Source organism: Leuciscus leuciscus, assembly GCF_965113295.1.
Source record: "Leuciscus leuciscus genome assembly, chromosome: 11".
Lineage (NCBI taxonomy): Eukaryota > Metazoa > Chordata > Actinopteri > Cypriniformes > Leuciscidae > Leuciscus > Leuciscus leuciscus.
The window spans coordinates 34,125,581-34,145,289 of NC_138735.1; the positions used below are offsets into that span (position 1 = coordinate 34,125,581).

The following is a 19,709-nucleotide window of genomic DNA, read 5'->3' on the forward strand; positions in this document are numbered from 1 at the left end:
ATTTACCGGAAGTGTTTACCCTTCTGTTGCTTGAAACAAAAACGCAGCATTTACTGAAAGCATTTTGGATGGTGAGGTCAGATCAGATGCTGTGGTGTAATGAGGTTTGTGGTGTGTGTTCTTCAGGGTTTTCAGACAGTGAGGCCCAGACAGGGTGTGACGCGGGTGAACGATCTGTCGTCGGAGGACATCAGGAAGATCGGATACATCTCTCTGATCGAACTGACCACATTCTACGACATCATGGGCATCGAGATGAAGAGGAACCGTGTGGAGCGCAGCAAAGCTCGAGGTGCGTCTCAATCACCCAGACTCAGAAACCACGTGAAACTGACTCTTAAAGGGATAGTTCACCCAAAAATTTAAATAAGCCCATGATTTACTCTCCCTCAAGCCATCCTAGGTGTATATGACACTCTTCTTTCAGACGAACACAATCAGAGTTATATTAAAATATGTCCTGGCTCTTCCAAGCTTTATAATGGCAGTGAATGGCTGTTTCTGTTCTGAAGTCCATCATAAGTGGATCTATCCATCATAAAAGTGCATCTATCCATCATAAGTGCATCTATCCATCATAAAAGTGCATCTATTCATTATAAAAGTGCATCTATCCATCATAAAAGTGCATCTATTCATTATAAAAGTGCATCTATTCATCATAAAAGTGCATCTATCCATCATAAAAGTGCATCTATTCATTATAAAAGTGCATCTATTCATCATAAAAGTGCATCTATCTGCAAACGTGTTTTTGTAAAATAATGGCGCTTTCTGTCGACTCGGTCTTGAATTTGAGCGCGTCTCATAAATGAACAGAAGCTCGGCATATACTCGCCTCACAGACATGAGAAATATATCTATAGAAAGCTTGACATGTCTACATTTGAATGAACAGATTCCAATGGAAAATAAATATTCTCAGATTATGTAATCCGTATGAAACGTGCATATATGACGGGTCGGCATCGCTGCAGAAAACATTACCAATAAATTATAAAATGTTTAGACAGTCTCATTCTGTTATTCATAATCATTATGTTTGCCGGTGCGCTGATTAGGGCATACGTATATTATATAGGCAATTAAAGACGCATTATTATGATTTTTGACTTATTAATATAAACGTGCGATTAGTCGACCAATGGCTTACATGAACGACTAGGCCTACTAGTCGACTAGGAACATCTTTACTCCAGGGCAGCGCTGCTAATAACGCTGTCGCTTCTTTCCCACAGACAGCGGGATATTCGGCGTTCCTCTCACTACGCTGCTGGAAAACGACCAGAAGAAATATCCCGGCTCCAGAGTTCCTCTGGTTTTCAGGAAGGTACGTGGCTCTTCTTTCCCTCTTCGGTTGTTAGAAACGAGGTTGAGACACTGGAATGTTGTGATCAAGATTGTGAGCGCAGGCTTTTCCGGAAAGTTCCTAGTCAGCACTTCTCGCTATCTCACATTATCCTGACCTGGCGGCCCACGCTCCTCTCGCTTTTCCAAAAAACAAAGGCGGTGGCCAGAAGTGCTCTGGTTTGCTTTACACGGCTGTCTTGACCTCGATGTCTCTGTGTTTAAGTGGAATGAGGAAGGCCGTTTATTGTTTCTCTGCTTCACCCCTTCAGGCGCTTGAGGGATTTACTGAGGGAACACTTACAAACAGGATTAAAATAGACGCTTTAATAAACGGTCAGGAGTGACTCTGCTCGCTAGGAGATTCTTCCCACAGTGCAACACTGTCAGTGTGTAGAGAAGCAGAAATGCAGCGTTGACAGCTGATGAGTCCTGATCTCTTATCTGATAAAGACACTCTGTGTGTCTGAATGAGCTGGAATCTCAATCATCTCTGTCAGAAAACAACAGTTTTGTTGTTACCATGGTACATGTAGAAAACTTAAGGTGTTACCATAGTAGATGCCTACAAAACATGGCGTTATTGTGGAAGACATGGCGTTACCATGGTGAATGTCCAGAAAACATGGTGTTACTGTAGTAAAAGCCTGGAAAACATGGTGTTGCTGTAGTAAATGTCCAGAAAACATGGCGTTTCTTTAGTAAAAGCCTGGAAAACATGGTATTACTGTAGTTAAAGTCTGGAAAACTTGGTATTACTGTAGGAAAAGTCTGGAAAACATGGTGTTACTGTAGGAAAAGTCTGGAAAACATGGTGTTACTGTAGGAAAAGCCTGGAAAACATGGCGTTTCTGTAGTAAAAGCCCGGAAAACATGGTGTTTCTTTAGTAAAAGCCTGGAAAACTTGGTGTTACTGTAGGAAAAGCCTGGAAAACTTGGTGTTACTGTAGGAAAAGTCTGGAAAACATGGTGTTACTGTAGTAAAAGCCTGGAAAACATTGTTTTGCTGTAGTAAATGCTGGGAAAACATGGTGTTACTATAGTAAAAGTCTGGAAAACATGGTGTTTCTGTAGTCAATGTCCAGAAAGCCATGTTAATACCCAGCACAAGTGTTTGTGTGTCTCATGTGATAATGATTATGTTTCTGTTTTCAGTTGTTGTCTAAACTGGAGCAGACGGGGTTACAGACGGAGGGAATCCTCAGGGTCCCGGGATCAGCATCCAGAGTGAAGGTAAATAATCCATCATCACTCCAGAGGAACACAGTATTTGTGTTGTTTTGCTCAGTAAAACATCCGTAAAGCATCTGACCTGGATTTCTCCCACTGATTCCAGCTTTAATTTAATTTTAATTCAGTGTTATTTGACCGGTTCATCAACTGATGAATTTGGCCACGAGTAACTCCTGCTGGTTTCATGTCATGTCAAGTCAAGTCTCCTGCATTTATACAGCGCTTTAACAATATAGAGCGTTTCACAGCAGCTTTACAGTGATAACAGGAGATTACAGTAACAGAGATTGTTTAGGCTTTATAGCAGATCTAGAATAAAGTTATTGTCCAGATAAAGTTAGTTTTGAGAAATGTAAAAAAAAAAATGTAAAGCCTCATCATCTCTGCGTAAACTTCAAAAACGCGAATCTGTGAAAACGCTGACGGCGCGCACATGCGTATTACGGGTTTAGTCTATAGTTATGCGCGTTTGAATATGTGCGCAGGCGTGTAATCCTTTACAAAATGACCTCAACAAATTTCTTGTCTGGCCTTAAACATTCCTAACATTCCTAAATGCATGTGTTTGTAAGTAGTCTACCGCTTGGTGCAGGTGAGGACACATTTGAGCTTCACGCACTGCAGTCTGAGCTGGAAGCTGTTGAGAAACAGATCCACAACCTTTTATTGAGACAGGCCGAGCTGAGAGACCGGTGTTTGGCTCTTGAAACATCACGCGCCGACGCACACAAATCAGTGTTTAACGTTACTAACCCGCTGACTCCGACCGCGTCTACTCCGTGCGTTCCTCAGCATCGGTCGCAATCAGCCATGGTCTCGTTCACTCCGGCTCCAACACGCCACCACGAAGCCTGGGTGGTTCCGCAGCGGAAGACGCGAGTCAGGTTTAGACCAAGACTTTCTCCGACCCTCCCGGTTTTCGAGTTATCGACACAAAACCGCTTCTCCCCTCTACGCGAAACAGAACGCGATGCTGTGATCATCGGCGATTCCATCGTTCGGCACGTACACGCTACGTTAGGTAAAAGTAAGGTGCAAAGTCACTGCTTCCCTGGTGCTCGTGTTTCTGAAATCGCTGCTCGCGTTCCCGAGATCCTGAACGGTGACGAGCGCGTCGGAACTGTGGTCCTGCACGCGGGAGTGAACGACATCAGGCTGCGCCAGACGGAGATTCTGAAGAAAGACTTCAGGAATCTAATCGATACGGTACGCAGCACATCGCCTGAAACAACGATCATTGTGTCAGGACCGCTTCCCACGTACCGACTAGGGCATGAAAAGTTCAGCAGATTATTTGCGCTAAATGAATGGTTAATGTCATGGTGCAATGAGCAGAAACTGCTCTTTGTAAATAATTGGAATCTGTTTTGGGAGCGTCCTAGGCTTTTCCGTGCTGATGGCTTACACCCAAGCAGATTCGGAGCGGATCTTCTGTCAGATAACATCTCCAAAATGTTAAATACCCTTTGACTAGTAACCAAAAGTCCAAATCATAGTCTCTGCTGCACCAATTCAACTGATATAAATACTAGTGTAGAACATTGCATAGAAACCGTGTCTATTCCTCGTTTAGTGAGATCAAATAATAAATCTAATGCAGGATCTAGGAAAAATCTAATTGTTATTAAAACAGAAAATGTTGCTATTAGTAAACAAAAACTATTTCTAAAGCTAGGTCTTCTAAACATTAGATCACTCACACCTAAGGCAGTTATTGTAAATGAAATAGTCACAGATAATAGCTTCGATGTACTTTGCCTTACTGAAACCTGGCTTAAACCAAATGATTATTTCGGTATTAATGAGTCTACTCCTCCTGGATACTGTTATAAGCATGAGCCCCGTCTGATTGGCCGTGGCGGAGGTGTTGCAACCATTTATAAAGATATTCTAAATGTTACTCAGAAAACGGGTTATAAGTTTATTTCATTTGAAGTACTTGTACTAAATGTTACGCTCTTAGATGTTAGAAAAACATCCCTATTATCTCTAGCCTTGGCTACCGTATATAGACCGCCAGGGCCTTACGCTGATTTCCTAAAAGAGTTTGCAGATTTTCTCTCAGACCTATTAGTCAATGTCGATAAAGCATTAATTGTTGGAGATTTTAACATACATGTAGATAATCCAAATGATGCGTTAGGAGCTGCGTTTACAGATTTATTAAATTCATTTGGGGTCAAGCAAAACGTCACCGGACCAACTCATCGTCTTAATCATACACTCGATTTAATTATATCACACGGAACCGATCCAACCGATATAGATATCATTCCACAAAGTGATGAAGTCACTGATCACTACATGGTAACTTGCATATTACGTACTGCTGTAATATGTCATGCGGCGTCGCGTTATCAACCAGGCAGAACAATCCTCCCATCCACCATAGATAATTTCTCAAATTGCTTATCTAATCTGTCTCAGCTGCTGCCTGAACCCAAACAAACAGATGAACTAGAAGAACTAACTAGCACTATGAGCACCATTCTCTCTAGAACATTGGATGTGGTTGCACCTATTAAATTAAAAAAGGTCAGAGAGAAAAATAAAGCACCATGGTATAACAATACTACGCATGTTTTAAAGAGAGAAACCCGTATTTTAGAGCGTAAATGGAAACAAACTAATTTAGAGGTCTTTAGAATCGCGTGGAAAGACAGTATGTCACGTTATAAAAAGGCCCTAAAAGCTGCCAGGGCTGAGCACCTCCGCAAACTAATAGAAAACAACCAAAACAATCCAAGGTTTCTATTTAACACCGTGGCTAAACTAACAAATAAACAGACGTCACCCGAACAAAATATCCCGTTACAGTTCAGTAGTAATGATTTCATGAACTTCTTCACTGAGAAAATAGAAAGCATCAGAACCACAATTATAAACGTTCAATCTTCAATCGCGCCTTACAATTCAGCTTCAATTATCACCCCGAAAGAACAATTACAGTGCTTTACAACTATAGAACAAAAAGAGTTAAATAAACTTATCACCTCATCTAAAACAACAACATGTTTATTAGATCCTATACCAACTAAACTACTGAAAGAAGTGTTATCTGTAGTGGAAGAGCCTCTCCTCAATATTATTAACTCGTCTTTATCTTTAGGTCATGTTCCAAGAACATTTAAACTGGCAGTTATAAAACCTCTCATTAAGAAACCACAATTAGATCATAATAATCTAGCAAATTATAGACCCATTTCAAATCTTCCATTTATGTCTAAAATATTAGAAAAAGTGGTGTCCGCTCAACTGGGCTCTTTCTTGCAACAAAATGAGATCTATGAAAAGTTTCAGTCTGGATTCAGACCGCATCATAGCACTGAAACTGCGCTCGTTAAAATCACAAATGATTTACTTTTAGCTTCTGACCAAGGCTGTATCTCAATACTAGTTTTACTTGATCTTAGTGCTGCGTTCGATACTATAGATCACACAATACTCTTAGATCGACTACAAAATTATACTGGTGTTCAAGGACAAGCACTAAGCTGGTTCAAATCATACCTATCTGACCGCTACCATTTTGTCTATTTAAATGGAGAAAAATCGATCATAACTCCAGTAAACTATGGAGTGCCGCAGGGATCTGTATTAGGCCCTCTGTTATTTTCAATATATATGATGCCACTTGGAAATATTATAAGGAAACATGGAATTAGTTTCCATTGTTATGCTGATGACACTCAAATATATATTTCATCACGGCCGGATGAAAACGCTACATTTTCCAAATTGACAGAGTGTGTTAAAGATATAAAAGATTGGATGACGCGTAATTTTCTTTTATTAAATCCAGACAAGACAGAGGTAATACTTATCGGTTCAAAAAACCGCCCACAAAACCTCGCACAATACAACTTTAACATCATAGGATGTCCTGTTACTTTATCCTCTACAGTAAAAGACCTGGGTGTTATACTCGATTGCAACCTGTCTTTTGAAAATCATATTTCTTATGTTACAAAAACAGCCTTTTTCCACCTTAGAAACATTGCTAAGCTACGTAATATGCTATCAGTTTCTGATGCAGAAAAGTTAGTTCATGCATTCATGACCTCGAGACTGGATTACTGTAATGCTTTATTAGCTGGTTGTCCTGCATCCTCAATAAACAAGCTACAGTTAGTCCAAAATGCCGCCGCTAGAGTTCTTACGAGATCAAGAAAATATGATCATATAACACCGATTTTATCATCATTGCATTGGTTACCTATAAAGTTCCGTATTAATTACAAGGTATTGCTACTGACTTATAAAGCCCTAAACGGCTTAGCTCCAGTCTATTTAACGGATCTTCTATCGCCCTATAATCCATCGCGCTCTTTGAGATCACTAAATTCAAGGCTTTTGGTCATACCTAGGATATCCAGAACCACCAAAGGAGGGAGAGCATTTTCACATTTGGCTCCAAAACTCTGGAATAGTCTTCCTGATACTGTTCGTTGCTCAGACTCGCTCTCCCAGTTTAAAACTAGATTAAAGTCGCATCTCTTCAGCCAGGCATTCATATAATCCTACAGTTCAAACTACAATCCGGCCTCTATCCAATGCCAGAGGAGAACTGGCCCCCGACTGAGCCTGGGTTCTCCCAAGTTTTTTTTTCTCCATTAAGGCACCTGATGGAGTTTTAGGACACCATTAGGTCACTTGATGGAGTTTTTCGGTTCCTTGCCACTGTTGCCTTTGGCTTGCTCAGTTGGGGATATTTTGGGGATATTTAATTTAATTTTATCAATCAATAAATTCCTCTTGAAACAAACTTTGTTGTATTATTTTAATTTAATACTGTGAAGCTGCTTTGATGCAATCTGTATTGTGAAAAGCGCTATACAAATAAACTTGACTTGACTTGTTTGTCCTCCACAGCACCTGCGTCAGGAGCTGGAGCTGAAGTTCTACGAGGATCGCTTCGACTGGGATCAGGTGCGTCAGAACGATGCGGCGGGTTTGTTGAAGATGTTCATCCGTGAGCTGCCGTATCCTCTGCTAACCCAACAGCATCTGCCAGCGTTCACAGCGGCTCAGAGTGAGTCTGAACACACACACACACACACACACACACACACGAGTCCACCAGTAGCCACTTTTCCATTACAGATTTGCGCCAAACTTTTGCGATATTTTCTAAATGTTGATAATAAACTATTGCGAAATGACCACGTTTCCATTAGCCGATGTTATATGACTAAAACATAATGTTTTCCTCTCTTGATGAGTCATTCCAACAATTATAGCAACGGATGTTGGTAGATTTACATATATCCCAGCAGCCACCGCAGTTTTATTTTTAACCGAGGGAGACGTAGGCGTGTTTTCCAGGCATGAATGATTAGCATAAATAATTGATAGCATTAATATCTGCTTCAAGCTCTTGATTGTGGCATTTCTTTGTAGTTTAGAATCCAGTAGCTATTCCTGTAATACTCTTGGCTTTTATGAGTTTAATAAAGAACTCTGTCTTGTCTTCTGTCCACACACACCGCGCCTTCTTTAAAGAATGATACATTTCTCGTTCGTCAGGTGACCTGTAATTGCGCAAAAACTGTTTCCATCTCAGTTTTGCGAAATATTCCTTTTTCGAACTGCCTGAAAAACACCTCATGCGAGTATAACAACTTTTTTAGCGATATATGGGAATTTTTCACGCAATTTTTCCATTGAGCGTATTTTCAATTCGCATTTTCAATTTGCACAATTTTTCCATTGAGCGTATTTTCAATTCGCATTTTCAATTTGCACAATTTTTCCATTGAGCGTATTTTCAATTCGCAATTTCAATTTGTGCAATTTGAAGGGTAAAGGAAACGCGGCTAGTGTCTGTTCTGAGTCACGTCACTCATCTCTCTCTCTCTCCATCTGTGTGTCAGGTATCTCATCAGCCAAACACCAGTTCCAGGCTCTTCATCTCCTCATCATGCTGCTTCCCGAAGCCAACAGAGACACGCTGAAGGTCTGTTCATCTCCACACACTGTTTATGAAGATCATCAGCTCAATAATACGGGTGTACCGATCCCCTCATGTCACGATTCGATACATATCCCGATACTGAACTCACAATACCATATTATTGCGATACTCCAAGACATATGATAAATGGTAAACAACATTTTTTATGTTGATTAAAATGCTAAATTTGATATTACATTGGTGTGTAAATGAATAGTCTTGGACTTGGTGCTGAAACCCAAAGCACAGGACAATAGAGACTCCAGAATAACAATATTCATGATTCTGAAGCTGAAAATACTGAATTATTGTAGATGAATATGCTTGATCTGTCACTGACTAGATATATTTAAAATAATGTCGGACACTTTTTACTGGGAACATCAGATATTTGTCATTATCAGGAGCCATAAATATTCCCACATTGCATTATTCTACATTATATATAGTAGTCTAATGTAGTTCTGACACTAAAACTCTAAAAACATGAATTTTTTCTCACACAGTAATTTTTATTTTGGGTGAACTAGCCACAATAAATATAGTGGAATTTTTGTATTGTAATATATTGACATGATATATTGTTACACCCCTAATAAATAACTATCATTTAAGGCTTTTTGACTCCAACACCACTAATTTTCAAAGACAATAAAAGACCCTCAATGTATTTATGATACTTCTGCTATAATGACATTTTCAAACCGTTTATTTACTAAAACTATGACTGGCGGTAATTTTAAATAATATAATTATAAATAATTAAGTTCCATTATTCATTATTGTAGTTAACTAAAACCATAAAAACATTTCCGTTACTTGAAATATAATGTTAACTGAAATAAAATAATAATAATAAAACAGTTGCCAAAGCAACATTTCCCATTTTCATTTAGATTAACTTAATATATTAAAATAACTAAAACTAAAACTGAAATATAAATGAATAAAAACAATATGGACATATTTAACAAAAAGCAATAATTAATAGAAACACAACAAATTCTTTTTTTTAAACTAAAATTAAAATGGAAACAGAAAATTCAAATATATAAACCTAATTTAAAATATAAAAAACATATATAATAGTATCTCAATGATACTAAAATCAAATAACACTTGCTCACAGTTTTATTTCCAATGATAAATTATAGTTTGTGGTTTTTAGAATTAGTTTTTACTCACAATAGCCAAAAACCTATTATGGAGCTTGAAATGAAATGAAATGAATGAATTTGCTCACAGAACATTATATCCAGGATCAGGAGAAACACGTATAAAACACAACAAATGGCTGTTAAAATGAGAAATATGATTTGAGCTTACATCTTCATTTTCAGCTTATTTAAAAGCTTGAGAACTGCTTCTTTAAGGTCAGATTTCTCCCCAGACATGAGCTAAATCTGACAAAACCTGGCATTCATAAAAACCAGATCTATAGAAGTTAAGACAGAATAAAATACATTTTAAATAGTCTGTAGTTTAGTGTAAATAAAACAGTACGAGTCTATGGAATGTCCCTCTTTAGAGAACTGAGTGTGTGTTTAAATGAGCATGTTCTCAGATGAAGTTGATGAACCGGTCGGACGAGCGGCATTAATCTGTGATGACACACACACACACACACACACACACACACACACACACACACACACACACACGCACACACACACACAGACGTGAGAGAGAATCAGGCTTGTTTGACGTCATGTTTGGTGCCCATATTCTCATGTGGAGATTCTGTTCCTGCTGAAATCTGCTGAAAACGCAGTACAGATGCAGGAGACGTCAGCAGAGGTCACGGGTTCGACTCGAGAGAATGAAGCGCGAGTCAAACTTATGCATGTTTCCAGAGAAAACTCCTGTTTGGAGTTAGTTGGTATTCTGTAGTAATATAAACCTGATGATGTTTGCGGTGTTTGTTCTCAGGCTTTTCTGGAGTTCCTGAGAAAGGTGGTGGCGTACGAGGCGACGAACCGCATGAGTCTGTGGAACGTCTCCATGATCGTAGCACCAAATCTCTTCACTTTCCGCGGGAAGAACGCCAAACAGGAGGAGATGCAGGTCGCCGTTGCTGCCGCCCAACTCGTGCGTCTCCTCATTACCCATCAGGACCTGCTGTGGACGGTGAGCATCTGCAGCTACATGAGCCACGGGATCGCTTCATATCCAGAAATATTCAAAAAAAGTGTGGAAACCGTGGTGTTACTGTAGTAAAAGCCTGGAAAACATGGTGTCACTGTAGTAAAAGCCTGGAAACATGGTGTCACTGTAGTAAAAGCCTGGAAACATGGTGTCACTGTAGTAAAAGCCTGGAAACATGGTGTCACTGTAGTAAAAGTCCAGAAAACATGGTGTTCTTGTGGTAAAAGCCTGGAAAATATGGTGTCACTGTAGTAAAAGCCTGGAAACATGGTGTCACTGTAGTAAAAGCCTGGAAACATGGTGTCACTGTAGTAAAAGCCTGGAAACATGGTGTCACTGTAGTAAAAGCCTGGAAACATGGTGTCACTGTAGTAAATTGGTGTCACTGTAGTAAAAGCCTGGAAACATGGTGTCACTGTAGTAAAAGCCTGGAAAATATGGTGTCACTGTAGTAAAAGCCTGGAAACATGGTGTCACTGTAGTAAAAGCCTGGAAACATGGTGTCACTGTAGTAAAAGCCTGGAAACATGGTGTCACTGTAGTAAAAGCCTGGAAACATGGTGTCACCGTAGTAAAAGTCCAGAAAATATGGTGTTCTTGTGGTAAAAGCCTGGAAAATATGGTGTTACTGTAGTAAAAGTCCAGAAAATATGGTGTTATTGTGGTAAAAGCCTGGAAAACATGGTGTTATTGTGGTAAAAAACTGGAAAATATGGTGTTACTGTGGTAAATGTCCAGAAAATATGGTGTTATTGTGGTAAAAGCCTGGAAAACATGGTGTTATTGTGGTAAAAGCCTGGAAAACATGGTGTTGCTGTGGTAAATGTCCAGAAAACATGGTGTTACTGTAGTTAAAGTCCAGAAAATATGGTGTTATTGTGGTAAAAGCCTGGAAAACATGGTGTTATTGTGGTAAATGTCCAGAAAACATGGTGTTACTGTAGTAAAAGTCCGGAAAACATGGTGTTACTGTAGTTAAAGCCTGGAAAACATGGTGTTGCTGTAGTAAATGTCCAGAAAATATGGTGTTCCTGCAGTAAAAGTCCGGAAAACATGGTGTTGCTGTTGTAAATGTTCAGAAAACATGGTGTTATTGTGGTAAAAGTCCAGAAAATATGGTGTTACTGTAGTAAAATCCAAAAAACATTAGCCATCAGGACATGCTGTGGACGGTGAGCATCTGAAAGCTACATTAACCATGTTTTCGCTTGATATTCAGAAATCAGCTGGGCTCATGAATATGTCTTTGAGTCGCTGACGTCTGATACTCGTATCCGCAGGTCCCGTGTTTCCTGATCTCCCACGTCAGAAAAATGAACGAAGCCGCCATGGGCAAGAAAACACCGACCTCAGAGAAAACCAAACGCAGACTATTGAGGAGATGGAACGTGGAGAAGGACCGAGACCGCAGCGAGGTGAGTGCTCATGGGACTGAACCTTCATTCCTTGTTTGGATAAGTGTCGTGAACCAGGGATATTATAGCTAACCAAAACCATTAAAAAAACTAAAAAACATTTGGAATAAAATGAAAGTTAACTGAAACTGAAAGTTAACTTAACTGAACTAATAAATTTTTTGGCAACATTTAGTTTCACTTTAAGCACTAAATTATACTAAAATTGAAATAAAATGAATAAAAACGATTAATTAACCATAATATAAATTCATAACAAAGTTAGTGCTGTTAAATCGATTAATCGTATCTAACATAAAGGTTTGCGTTTATATAATATATATGTATGTGTGTGTGTGTGTGTGTCAATATACATACAAAACAGTATCTAAAACAGCATCTAAATGATGCTAAAATAACATTGCGTGAACGTGATTGTGTTGTTAAATTATTGAATTAACTTAAAATCTCAGAAGGACTTCAAGTACATATTTGAGTTCATACGCGCTGATGAAAACATTGGAGAATTTCTGGTGTATCCTAATATTATGATGTGGCCGTTTATACAGAACGAGATTTTATGATTTGTACAGCGTCTGAAATGTTGAAAAATCTAAGATGGCGGACGCGCTGACGTATCCCGAGCGGCCGAATGGCATCTATAGGCGTTTACTTATGTCACATTAAAATGTATATTACATATTTTAACTTGAGCGCCTCAAACATCACTTACATCAGCCGATATGAATCTATTCAGATGGATTACTACGATTCAAATGTGCCGTTGATAGTAAACAGATCCGTTACTAATTAACTTTTCTCCGTTAACGTAAAGTCATTCAGAACGACGGCGTGGGCTAGTTGTAGTTACAGCACTGTAGTAGCTTATTATATAGAGTATGAGAGAAAGAGAGAGATAAACTGAGCGTGTGCGATTACCTTCGTCTGTTAGAGCTTTTATTCTCCAGGTTCAGCCATAAAGTCGTGAAATAAAGCATCGTGACACTGGGGAACATCCTTTTGGCGCTGATTTCACGTGACGTCAGTCAGTCAGTCAGTCAGTGCTGATCGATATTGGCGCGTAATTTCCTCGGTGACGCGTTGCTCGACAGTTGAGCCTTATAAGGTGATGTTCAAAAATAATTATAATTTAAAAAAGATACAAAAAAGTAACAATAAAGTAATTATTAAAATAATGTCAACCTTGTTAAGTTCCTAAATTAATCAAGAGTTTTTGAGCGAATTAGCTGAATGTACTACTACTCACTCACAAAGACGTCATTTGGCGCCACCTACTGGCGAAACACATGTAACTTGCACTGAGTGTGTAAACAAACATTGGGATACTCCATATAAAAGACATATGATAAAAGATTAACAAAAAATGTACTGTTGATTAAAATGCTAAATTTGATATTACATTGTGTGTGTAAATGAATAGTCTTGGACTTGGTGCTGAAACCCAAAGCACAGGACAATAGAGACTCCAGAATAACAATATTCATGATTCTGAAGCTGAAAATACTGAATTATTGTAGATGAATATGCTTGATCTCTGTCACTGACTAGATATATTTAAAATAATGTAAGACACTTTTTACACAAATATTCCCCCATTGCATTATACATTATTTTGAACATAATACATAGTAGTTTAATGTAGTACTAACACTAAAACTCTGAAAACTTCTTTATCACACAGTAATTTTTATCTATCCACGATACATACTGTTGCATTTTTGTATTGCGATCTATTGTGACACCCCTACTATTAATAATAACATAATAAAGTCTGTGTGTGTGTGTTCCTCAGGTCACTGATCTCCGTGACGGAGTCATCAGAGTTCACGCGCCGCTTCACGCTAAGGTTTCGATGGCGATTCAGTTGAGCTGCGAGATGAAGGCCAGAGACATCACGGCACGCTTCGACATCGAGAACGGGTTAGTGAACCACGTCAGTACACACACGGGTCACATGACCCAACCAACCGATGGTGTTAACCAATCACTGTCGATTACAGGCGCGGGTCGCGAAGCGGTAGTCGACGACAGAGACAGTGTCTGTTCGAGGTGGGAGGAAACATCGGTGAGTCGATCAGTGCCATTATATTAGTGAATAATAAATAGTAATTATTATATGACATATTATCAGTAAGTGAGTGAATAACTGAAGCATTAATCTGAAGAACGCTTGGCTCTCTCTAGGCGAGCGCTGCCTGGATCCAGACGCACATTTACTAGACGTTTACCACGCTAATCCTCACTGCGAATGGGTGTTAAAGTCACGCTGACCTGAGAACAGTTTTCTGCAGAGGTTTCTCCGGAGGTCAGAGGTCAAACCCTGAGGTTGACCTTTGTGGCGTGGTTCAATGCTGGTCATTGAGTTTGCCTGGTGCCAAAACTGTGTGACCGTCCCGGACAGAAGCATGTTTCATCACTTCTCAACGCTAGCCAGTGTAAAAAAGAGCATGTACATAAAATATTTATACCACTAATTTATCCTGCTGTATGATAATTATTTTGTATTGTTTCTATAAGCTGCATGTTTGTGATGAAGCCATGTGAACTGAAGCCTGCGAGCGGCTCGTATTCACCCCAAAATACAACAAAAAACACATTTTATATCAAATTCTCATTGTTGATGAATTACTAAAATGGGGGGAAATGTTTACATTAATATTAGAGCCGGGCAACGATTAATCTCATGCAAAGTAAACGTTTGTTTACATAATATAAGTGTGTTTACTGTGTATAATTATTTTGTATATGTAATTACACACACATGCATGTTTATATTTAAGAAATACTTTCCTGTACATATATATTTATATATAATTTATATTATATATAAATAACACATTTTCCTTAAATATATACATGCATGTGTGTGTGATTATATATACACTAAATAATTATACAGTACACACACACACATATATATAATGTTTATTTTGGATGCGATTAATCGTTTCACAGCACTAATTAATAGCTGATGTAGTGCCTTTAATTAATGCATTACTGTTACAATAATAAGAATGACCATTAATCAAAAACATAACATGCCCTGATGTATTACAATGATTTTACAGTAATGTGAATTTGTGTTTGAATGTTGAAATAATGTCATTGCCATTTTGCCTTTTGATTTTGGTCTGAAATATGAGCTGCACGGGTGAATATGACCTCAAAGTAAACCAGATGAATATTAATGCCGATGTCATCAAACACTAACCGGACTGATGAAGGACTCGAGTGAAAACTGAAACATTAAAAGTTGATGAACATATGAAAACAAAGATCATTCAGAGGAACCTTTGACCCCTGATGATTTACTTCAGTGCCTGCCAGTAATACTTTTGATGCTCTGAATATGTTTGTTTTTCATTTTAAAGCTGTTTTTTTATGTATGATGTACTGAAATGTGCACTTATTGATTGGATTTTTTTTTTATTGGATTTTTTTATTGTAACACGTTCTTGACGTTGCCAACCGAATATGTGCATCGAATCCTTTATTTTCCTCATTTGAGTTGTGGAAGCTCGTGATGAATGCGTTTGCTTGTGTTTTATCATAGAGACCGTTTTACAGCAAAGCCATGGGGATATGTTCTGTAGCCTCATTTCATCAAAACCACATTATTATTAATATACGCCGGCCAAACATGAAGTCACAGTGAGTATTATGAAGAAGATGTAGCCATATCATAGATTTCATATCATGATGTTAAATATGGAATGAAGTTGCTGTAATATTTGGGTGAAACTACAGGTCATTATGAAACTAATCCAATTAAAACACATGAAACCTCATCAGTGTGTCATTGTTGCATAAGATCAGTCATCTGAACAAGTTTATCCATCAGGACCTGCTGTGACGAAGAGCATCTGCACATCTAACCATGTGATCGCTTGATATTCAGTCTGGAAAACATGGTGTCACTGTAGTAAAAGCTTGGAAAACATGTGGTAAAAGCCTGGAAAATATGGTGTTACTGTAGTAAAAGCTTGGAAAACATGTGGTAAAAGCAAAGCCTGGAAACTGTAGTAAAAGCCTGGAAAACATGTGGTAAAAGCCTGGAAAATATGGTGTCACTGTAGTAAAAGCCTGGAAAACATGTGGTAAAAGCAAAGCCTGGAAACTGTAGTAAAAGCCTGGAAAACATGGTGTTACTATAGTAAAAGCCTGGAAAACGTGATAAAAGCCTGGAAAATATGGTGTTACTGTAGTAAAAGCCTGGAAAACATGTGGTAAAAGCAAAGCCTGGAAACTGTAGTAAAAGCCTGGAAAACATGGTGTTACTATAGTAAAAGCCTGGAAAACGTGATAAAAGCCTGGAAAATATGGTGTTACTGTAGTAAATGTCCAGAAAACATGGTGTTACTGTGTTAAAAAACTGTGAAAATGAGTGAAAAACTGAAACAGTAAAAGATGATGAACTAAAGAAACAAAGATCATTCAGATGACCTTTGACCCCTGATTTACTTTGCAGTGCCTGCCAAAAATATCTCAAGAAGATACATATCATAGATTTCATAGCATGATGTTAAATATGTAATGAAGTTTCTGTAATATTTGGGTGAAACTACAAGTCATTATGAAACTAATTCAATTAAAACACATGAAACCTCATCGTTGTGTCATTGTTGCATAAGATCAGTCATCTGAACAAGTTTGTGTCTCTAAAGCTCTTTGTTTGAGTCCGTGTCAGTATCAGCGTTCTGGAATGTTCCAGATAGTGAAGGAATGTTGGTTTCATCATCAGTAACACAAGCGACACGCTCCACTAAGAAACAAGTTGCGTTTTATTAACAAGTTTCAAATCTGGTAAACCGTCACAATAAGGTTTCAGTTAACATGAACAATGTAAAACTCTTAAATGTTAGACATTTTTAAAATCAAATGGATGCACTGTGAACTAACATAAAAATTAACAATTTGATTTTCACAAATTTTACTATTCAAAAATAAAAGCAATGTTAACAAATGAGACCTTATTGTAAAGTGTTACTTAGAGTCAAAGTTTTGGGTTAATCTATGATTATTCTCAGAACATGATGAATTATGGTTTTATGCAGGGCAGGAATGAGGAAACACATGTGTGTGCGTGAACGCGGCGCTGAAGTCCAGAACGTCAGTCACGTGACCCTTGAAGACGCGCAGGTTCTTCATGCAACCGCGGAACGACTCTCTGGTGCGAAGACAGTTCTGCTTCACCTCAGCTGTGACACACACACAAACACACACACACACCGTCAACCTCAACAACTAAAAATCATGACATACTAAGTCATAATTATAGATAAAAAGTCCTAATTATGACAAAAAAGTTTTATAACAAAGTCAAGATCATGATTCATGACAAAAATTCTAAATTATGACACGTTATTATAATTATAGAAAGTCATAATTATGACAAAAAATTACAATTACCCCAAAAAAATTTATTATGAAAAATAGTCAAAATCATGACATACTAAGTCATAATTATGTCAAGAAAATTGACAAAAAAGACATAATTATGACAAAAAGTCAGTGACATTACGCCGTTCCCATGGAAACGGGCTGATGCTGAGGTCAGTACCTGGATGTCCGCCCACATAGATGGGGTTTTTGGTCTCGGCCGATGTGGATGATGAGTACGGGTTCTCCACGGTCACCGTCTTGCCGTCGACGGTCAGACTCAAGCTGTGCTTCTGCTTGTTGGCCACCAGGGTCCGCCAGCGCCCGTCACACATGCTCACGCTGCTCCTGCTGCTCGCCGAGATCCGGCCCGCACCGTTATTCACGCTGAACACCACCTGCGACGGGTCGAGCGTCAGTCACGGGCACCGTAACACAGGTCACTGGAGGCTAACCGTACTGGAGGCTAACCGTACTGGAGGCTAACCGTACTGGAGGCTAACCGTTCTGAAGGCTAACCGTACTGACTAACGGTCACCGTAACACCGGTCACTGAAGGCTAACCGTACTGGAGGCTAACCGTACTGTAAGCTAACCGTACTGAAGGCTATCTGTACTGGAGGCTAACCGAACTGAGGGCTAACTGTACTGAAGGCTAACCGTACTGAAGGCTAACCGTACTGACTAACGGTCACCGTAACGCCGGTCACTGAAGGCTAACCGTACTGGAGGCTAACCATACTGAAAGCTAACCGTACTGACCAATGGTCACCGTAACACCGGTCACTGAAGGCTAACCGTACTGGAGGCTAACCGTACTGAAGGCTAACCGTACTGGAGGTTAACCGTACTGAAGGCTAACTGTACTGAATGTTAACCATACTGAAAGCTAACCGTACTGACCAACGGTCACCGCAACACATACTGGAGCGGAACCGTACTGGAGGCTAACCATAATGAAGGTTTACCGTACTGGAGGCTAACCGCACTGGAGGCTAACTGTACTGACCTGTCCGTTGAGCAGCTCCAGGCCGATGGCGTCCACTTTCGTGCTGCTGATTCCCAACAGAATCCCGTCGGGAGACGTGGAGCGGAAGTCCAGACTCACCGTCACGTCCGAGCCCACGTTATAGCCCTCCTTCACTGCAGGAGCAGACACACTCAATCAGGGCAATTACACGACAACATTAGCACACAAAACAGATGAACTTATGACAAAGTTGAAATTATATGAGGAAAAAACGACAAAACAAGTCAAAATTATGAAACAAGTCAATTGACAGTTAAAATTATAACAAAAATGCTAAATTAAGTCAGTGACATTAAAGTCAAAATAATGACGACAAATGTCAAAATCATGACAAAACGTCAATCATAGATCAAATGTCATAATTATGACAAAAGAAAATTATGGCATAAAAAGTAAAAATGATGACATAATTTTGAGTCTAGAGGAGGTTCTGTTCTCTGAGTCGTGTGTGAGAGAGTTCTAGATGAGGTTCTGTTCTCTGAGTCATGTGTGAGAGAGTTCTAGATGAAGTTCTGTTCTTTGAGTCGTGTGTGAGAGAGTACTAGAGGAGGTTCTGTTCTCTGAGATGTGTGTGAGAGAGTTCTAGATGAGGTTCTGTTCTCTGAGATGTGTGAGAGAGAGTTCTAGAGGAGGTTCTGTTCTCTGAGATGTGTGAGAAAGAGTTCTAGAGGAGGTTCTGTTCTCTGAGATGTGTGTGAGAGAGTTCTAGATGAGGTTCTGTTCTCTGAGGTGTGTGTGAGAGAGTTCGAGATGATGTTCTGTTCTCTGAGATGTGTGAGAAAGAGTTCTAGAGGAGGTTCTGTGCTCTGAGATGTGTGAGAAAGAGTTCTAGAGGGGGTTCTGTTCTTTGAGATGTGTGTGAGAGAGTTCTAGAGGAGGTTCTGTTCTCTGAGTTGTCTGAGAGAGTTCTAGATGAGGTTCTGTTCTCTGAGTCGTGTGTGAGAGATTTCTAGAGGAGGTTCTGTTCTCTGAGTCATGTGTGAGAGAGTTCTAGAGGAGGTTCTGTTCTCTGAGTTGTGTGTGAGAGAGTTCTAGATGAGGTTCTGTTCTCTGGGTCGTGTGTGAGAGTTCTAGATGAGGTTCTGTTCTCTGGGTCGTGTGTGAGAGTTCTAGATGAGGTTCTGTTCTCTGAGATATGTGTGAGAGAGTTCTAGAGAGGTTCTGTTCTCTGAGTCGTATGTGAGAGAGTTCTAGATGAGGTTCTGTT

At 39.2% G+C, this 19,709-nt stretch overlaps 2 protein-coding genes and 1 long non-coding RNA gene across 5 annotated transcripts in view; 2 read left to right on the top strand and 1 right to left on the bottom strand.

Annotated features, from left to right (window-relative positions):
- The window catches only part of arhgap28 (Rho GTPase activating protein 28), a 39,862-nt gene extending 23,981 nt beyond the window's left edge, over window positions 1-15,881 (top strand). For all 3 annotated transcript variants that reach the window (XM_082184744.1, XM_082184745.1, XM_082184746.1), the window contains exons 6-15: window positions 127-292; window positions 1,239-1,330; window positions 2,503-2,580; window positions 7,453-7,612; window positions 8,454-8,536; window positions 10,463-10,660; window positions 11,959-12,093; window positions 13,886-14,013; window positions 14,094-14,158; window positions 14,278-15,881. In XM_082184744.1, coding sequence (XP_082040870.1) covers window positions 127-292; window positions 1,239-1,330; window positions 2,503-2,580; window positions 7,453-7,612; window positions 8,454-8,536; window positions 10,463-10,660; window positions 11,959-12,093; window positions 13,886-14,013; window positions 14,094-14,158; window positions 14,278-14,363 — 1,191 coding nt within the window. In that variant the 3' untranslated portion in view covers window positions 14,364-15,881. The remainder of the gene's footprint in view (window positions 1-126; window positions 293-1,238; window positions 1,331-2,502; window positions 2,581-7,452; window positions 7,613-8,453; window positions 8,537-10,462; window positions 10,661-11,958; window positions 12,094-13,885; window positions 14,014-14,093; window positions 14,159-14,277) is intronic.
- Window positions 15,882-16,856: 975 nt separating this feature from the next.
- lama1 (laminin, alpha 1) overlaps window positions 16,857-19,709 on the bottom strand; it is a 78,213-nt gene continuing 75,360 nt past the window's right edge. The window contains 3 exon segments of the mRNA XM_082184632.1: window positions 16,857-17,291; window positions 17,654-17,870; window positions 18,482-18,615. Coding sequence (XP_082040758.1) covers window positions 17,140-17,291; window positions 17,654-17,870; window positions 18,482-18,615 — 503 coding nt within the window. The 3' untranslated portion in view covers window positions 16,857-17,139.
- Window positions 18,965-19,537, top strand: LOC309509838. The gene is made up of 3 exons (XR_014210086.1): window positions 18,965-19,231; window positions 19,355-19,380; window positions 19,461-19,537. It is a non-coding gene; the product is annotated as an uncharacterized lncRNA (long non-coding RNA).